The following is a 5787-nucleotide window of genomic DNA, read 5'->3' on the forward strand; positions in this document are numbered from 1 at the left end:
TATATATATATATATATATGTATATATATATGTATATGTATATATATGTATATATATGTATATATATGTATATATATGTATATGTATGTATGTATGTATATGTATGTATGTAATATGAACATATAAAATGTGTTTTTTTATTTATACTATTTCGTATAGGAATTTTGCATCTATGTCTATAAGTATGAGGGTCCCGTTATTCTCTATTTTTTGGAAGATTTGGTATGAGATTGGCATTATCTATCCTTTGGTAGAATTTCTTGTAAAACAGAAGATCCATTTTTTGCTGGATGTATACATGCATGTTTTATTATCTGAAGGTAGATTTTAAACTACTATTTTTATTTCTTTAATGTTAGGTCTGCCCATGGTTTTCTTTTCTTTCTTTTGAATGAGTTTTACTAAATATTTCTCTAGGAAGTTATTAATTTTGTCAGTACTTTCAATTTTATTAGTAGCATAAGGTTTATCATAAATTCTCTTAATACCTTTAAATTCTGTATTCATTCTCTCTTTTTTTTTTTTTTTTTCGTGACCGGTAAGGGGATCGCAACCCTTGGCTTGGTGTGGTCTGCACCATGCTCAGCCAGCGAGCACACTGGCCATCCCTATGTTGGATCACAACCTGCGGCCTTGGTGCTACAAGTGCTGCACTCCCCTGAGTGAGCCACAGGGCTGGCCCTCATTCTCATTTTGACCTTTCTCTTTTTTTTTTTTTTTTTTTGATAAATCTTGTCAGAGGTATGTGTATTTTATTAGTCTTTTCAAAGAAGCTACTTTTAGCTTTTTCCTATTGCATTGTTGTTTTCTTTAATTTCATTGATCTACTACTGTTTAGTCTCTATTTTTCCTTTTTTAAAAATTCCCTTTGATGGGCTGGCCCATGGCTCATGTGGGAGAGTGTGGTGCTGACAACACCAAGTCAAGGGTTAAGATCCCCTTATCAGTCATCTTTAAAAAAATAAATAAAAATAAAAATTCCCTTTGAGTTTCTCTGTTCTTTTTCTAATTTAAGTTGGGTGCTTAGCTCATTAATTTTCAGACTTTTTTTCTTTTTTCTAAGATACACATTTAAAGGCTATAAATTTTCCTCAAAATTCTCCTTTAGCTTCACTGTATATTTTTTATATGCAGGATTTTATTATTGTCCAATTCTATATATCTTCATATTATAATTTAGAAGTGGTTTACATTTCTTATTATTTAGAATATTTTTAGTGATCTTGTTATTATTGGCTTCTAATCTAATTGTATTGAAGTTAAAGAACATGGTCTGTATAATAAAGATTCGTTGAAATTTGTTCATACTTGTTTTCTGACTAGTATATACTCATTTAGTACATGTTCCATCTATACCTGAGAAAAGTGCATATTCTGTTTATTAGTTGCTGGACTTTCTATATGACTATTAAGATCTTCCACATCTTAATTTTTTTTTTTTTTTTTCTGCCTGATCCATCAATTATGGGGAGAAAAATGTTAAGATATTCCATGATGATTGCATAGTTGTCAATTTCTACTTATAATTCTGTAATTTTTTTCTTTGTATGTTTTCATACTATGTTATTAGTCTTTTTTTAAAAATGTTTTCCCTTTTTTTTTTTTTTTTGTCTGCCTGATCCATCAATTATGGGGAGAAAAATGTTAAGATATTCCATGATGATTGCATAGTTGTCAATTTCTACTTATAATTCTGTAATTTTTTTCTTTGTATGTTTTCATACTATGTTATTAGTGCATGCATGTTTAGAATTATGGTATCTTCCTAGTGAATTGTACATTTTATCTTTATTAGGTGACTCTTTCATCCTTAATAATTATTTGACTTAATATCTTTTGATATAGTTATATAACTATAACAGCTATATGACTATATTATCTATCCTTTAACTTTCAACCTTTCTATATCTTTTTGTTATGTGTCACTTATAAGCAATATATAGGTGGAATTTAAAAAATCCAATTGATGTTTTCTCTTTTAAGTGGTTATGACCAGCCTGTAAACATTTTAATTTCTCAACTTGGGTTTTTCGGGATCATTCAGGTAACCCCAAACTTCTGTGAGTCAGGCTCCTGATAAGGGCTGACTGGAGAGAGTTTGAGAAAGGGGTGTTTACAAAGGCGAAGAGTAGGAAATCAACACAGAACAGTGAAGCACCAGGGCTAGGAACAGGTAGGGAGCTATTACCTCCTCTAGGCTTCAAGTGGCAGGTGGAGGGAGTTGTATCTATTGGAGAGTGTGACCAGAGGCAGAGGAACGCAGACTCTCCGAATCACAGCCAGTACTGGGGTTCTGAATACTAACTCTGCTTCTTTGTGCCCTATGATCTCCTCTAGTGCTTCCCACTGGCCAACCCAAACAGAAGCCAGAGGGAAGGGAGCCTGCCTGATGTGTTCACAGGGGTCAATCTTCCTGGGCACAGAGCAGGACAGAGAATGAGGAGGTATAATCTGGAGGGGCAAAGGCAAAACATCCAGCACAGGAAGTGTTTCTGAATAGTGCTTGATTTTCAGTATTGCCACAGTGCAACTGATCAGTGTTTAACCCAGTAGCACAGTGGTTTCTTAATTCTCTTATTAGAACATCTTGTTATTACCATTTTTCATTTTTAAAATTGCATGCTGGCCAATATCTCACTTTAGTTTATCTTATTTTTTTTCTGTCTTACTTGATTCTAGTCAGTTATTTTTCACATATATTAGTCATCAGTGTATTACCTTATACTAATACCTGTGGAACATAATCCAAAGGGAGAAAGAAGAGCTTACACTTAAGTCATGGGACTAGGCATATGTCCTGAGTCCTGGGTAAAATCCTGGGTCTTCCAGTAATAAGCTGTGACATTAGCTGAGTCATTTTCCTTCTCTGATTCTCAATGTATGTGGTTATTAAGTGGAGATGGAGAAGGGCTCCTTTCTGCTCCACTATTTCATGATTCCTGGAAAACCTACATAGGAGAAGAAGGGCTTTGGACAGGATAGTAATCATATTAGCTCTGGTTAGTTCTGGTCTTTGGCTTCTCTTAATGAATAAGATGGTGGTGATGATGATGATGTTAATATTATTGTTACTACCACTTATTAGGCACTTACCACGTACCAGGAATTTTTACCAAGCACTAAGCAAACATTAGCTCATTAAATTCTTCCCAACGTTCTTTGTGAGAGACATGATTTCCACTTTATAGTTAACAAAACTGAGGCTCAGAGAGATAAATGGCTTGCCTAAGCTCACACAGCTAGTATGAAACAATGCATGGATTTTGAACACAGGCTGGTTTTATTTAAAATTGTGTTCTCAGCACCAAAAATTACCTCCTTTTTGTTGTTGTTGTTATTTTTGCAGTCAGTGTGACTCTGGATCCAGATACTGCTCATCATGAATTAATTCTGTCTGAAGATCGGAGACAGGTGACTCTTGGATGCCCCCAGCAGAATCTCGATGCTTCTTTTAGGAGATTTACGGCCTTCCCCTCTGTCCTGGGCTGTGAGGGCTTCACCTCAGGAAGACAGTACTTCGAAGTGGATGTTGGAGAAGGAACTAGTTGGGGTGTAGGAGTTTGTAGGGAAAATGTGCAGAGAGGTGTTGGCATGAAGCAGAAGCCTCAGTCTGGATTCTGGACCATCAGGCTGAGCAGTAGGGAAGGCTATGTAGCACTTACGTCTCCCCCAACTTCCCTTCAGCTCAGTGAGCAGCCCCTGGTTGTGGGAGTTTTTCTGGACTATGAGGCCGGAATTGTATCCTTTTACAACATGACTACTGGCTCTCACATTTTCACCTTCCCGAAGACCTCCTTCTCTGATACTCTCCGGCCCTATTTCCAGGTTTATCAGTTTTCTCCCTTGTTCCTACCTTCCCCGGATGAGTAAGAAAAAGGAACAAATTCTCCTTCTTGGTTTAGCCAGCACAGAGAATATAACGTAAATCCTATAAGAACAGAAATTTGGTATGTTACCTTCACTGCTATTTCTTTAGTACCTAGAACATGCTGGGCTTTTAGTGGATACTTAATCAATCTGCATTAAGTGAAGGGATCTAAAGACTGAAAATACCACAGGTGGTCTCCCTGAACTGGGGGAAAGCAAGATAACAGAGATGATTGTACATTGTCCTCTCTACCCCTCTTCAGTGGATTCAGGGTTTTGATTTCCAAGGGTTGTTGAGCGATAAGTAGGATGACCCAGAAGTCAGGAGGTCTGTGTTCTTCCAGTTTGTTTGATGCCATTTGAACTCCTGTGCGGGGGATGAGGGAAAGCTGCAATTGCATAAAAGAGCAAGAAAATCAAAAAGCAGTGACTATTTCAGCCACCTATAGGTTTATTAATAATCTAAGCTGCAGTCCTGGGAGCTGCCAGGCCTAGTGAACTCTGCTTGGGAAATAACCAAGTGAAGTGTGAGAGAAGAGACTGGCTTACAATGAGATGCTTCAAATGGAAAGGGGATTATGAGTAGAAACAAATTTTGATGAGGGACTCAGTTCTAAAAAAGTTGATATTTTCCATAACTGTATTAGAGCCAGTTATCTTGAAATATTTTTAAATCTCAGTAAATAGTTATTGCTGGAATGATTGTTGGCAATCTTCATTATGAGTCAGATATGATCAGATAGGCCTTAACTTTGTACATGGGTTTATTCTGAAAAGTAAATTCCTGTCAAACCTAAATTAATCATACCCAAGCGAGCTAATGACAGGACCATAGTGAAGTCAGCCAAACACAAACAACATTAATGATAACAAAAAAAGTCAAAAAATTGCCAAATATTATAATTTATTATTGATATAAAAATTGGTGTTTGCTGATGTTTGAGGTGCTCTGACATCATCTCTTTAAGAGTAGGGGAAATGAAGCAAGAGTTGTTTCTGGATGTTACAGGTATGGTTGGGCCTCCATCTCTACCCAAAGGAAGACACAGAAGAGGTCAGACCATTGTCCATGCTCCCCAGCAAGAGAAGTTCTAGTCATGCTGACAGATACTAGGTTGTAACTAGCAAGTAGTATATGCTACCCCAAATATGCCACTTGGGCATAAGGATTATTTTGAGCTGAAGACAAATGAGAAAAAACATATGCAAGAGCAGCTCCCTGCTTTTCCCCCTGTTGTTGCCTAACAAGAAGACATATATTTGTAAAGGAGTCCCCTCTACCTCCCACCAGGAAGGACAGAAGTTAATCAATCAAAGCTTGTAAAAACTAGCCCTTATCTATCATTAGTTTCCCTATATATTTGCCTTTCTGCAATTTGCCACCCTAGAAACTCAAAGTCTTTGTCCTTGGCATTGTAAATTCTCTAAAAATTTATTGTTCTTTTGTTAAAATGCTACATTAACTCAAGTTCTAACCATTCCTTTGAGTAATTCATCTCTGAGTACTCCCATGTGTATGAATGGTGCACGTTAATAAACTTATATTTTTCTCTTGTTAATCTGTCTTTTGTTATTTTAGTTTACAGGGTCCCAGATAGAAAACCTAAAATGGTAGAAGGAGAAGATTTTTTTGTTTTCATATACAAGGAACCCCAGTCTTGTTTGTTCTCTGCCCCCATAATTCTAGAGCACTAACCCAGTTCTGGGGCCCAGCACCCACTGGATAATGGAGAAACCCTACCTTTCTGCAGGACCAGTGAAGATGCAATCTGGATAATACAAAGCTCTTCTCTACATGTTGGTGTCCTGCAGTCCTGTCTTATCCAAGTGTGATCCTGCCCAGAAAAGGGAGGCCTCCCTAACGTTGGCAGAGCCTAGAAAACTCTGCTCAGAGGAAATTCTATGTCCCTAAACACTTAG

The 5787-nt window shown here is 36.9% G+C and overlaps 1 protein-coding gene across 1 annotated transcript in view; it reads left to right on the forward strand.

The window, feature by feature from the left end:
* TRIM38 (tripartite motif containing 38) overlaps positions 1-5426 on the forward strand; it is a 15377-nt gene extending 9951 nt beyond the window's left edge. The window contains exon 7 of the mRNA XM_008571868.1: positions 3347-5426. Within this exon, the coding sequence (XP_008570090.1) occupies positions 3347-3870 (524 nt within the window). The 3' untranslated portion in view covers positions 3871-5426. The remainder of the gene's footprint in view (positions 1-3346) is intronic.
* The last annotated feature ends 361 nt before the right edge of the window (positions 5427-5787 follow it).

The sequence above is a fragment of the Galeopterus variegatus genome, unplaced genomic scaffold, assembly GCF_000696425.1.
Source record: "Galeopterus variegatus unplaced genomic scaffold, G_variegatus-3.0.2 Scaffold732, whole genome shotgun sequence".
In the NCBI taxonomy this organism is placed as follows: Eukaryota; Metazoa; Chordata; class Mammalia; order Dermoptera; family Cynocephalidae; genus Galeopterus; species Galeopterus variegatus.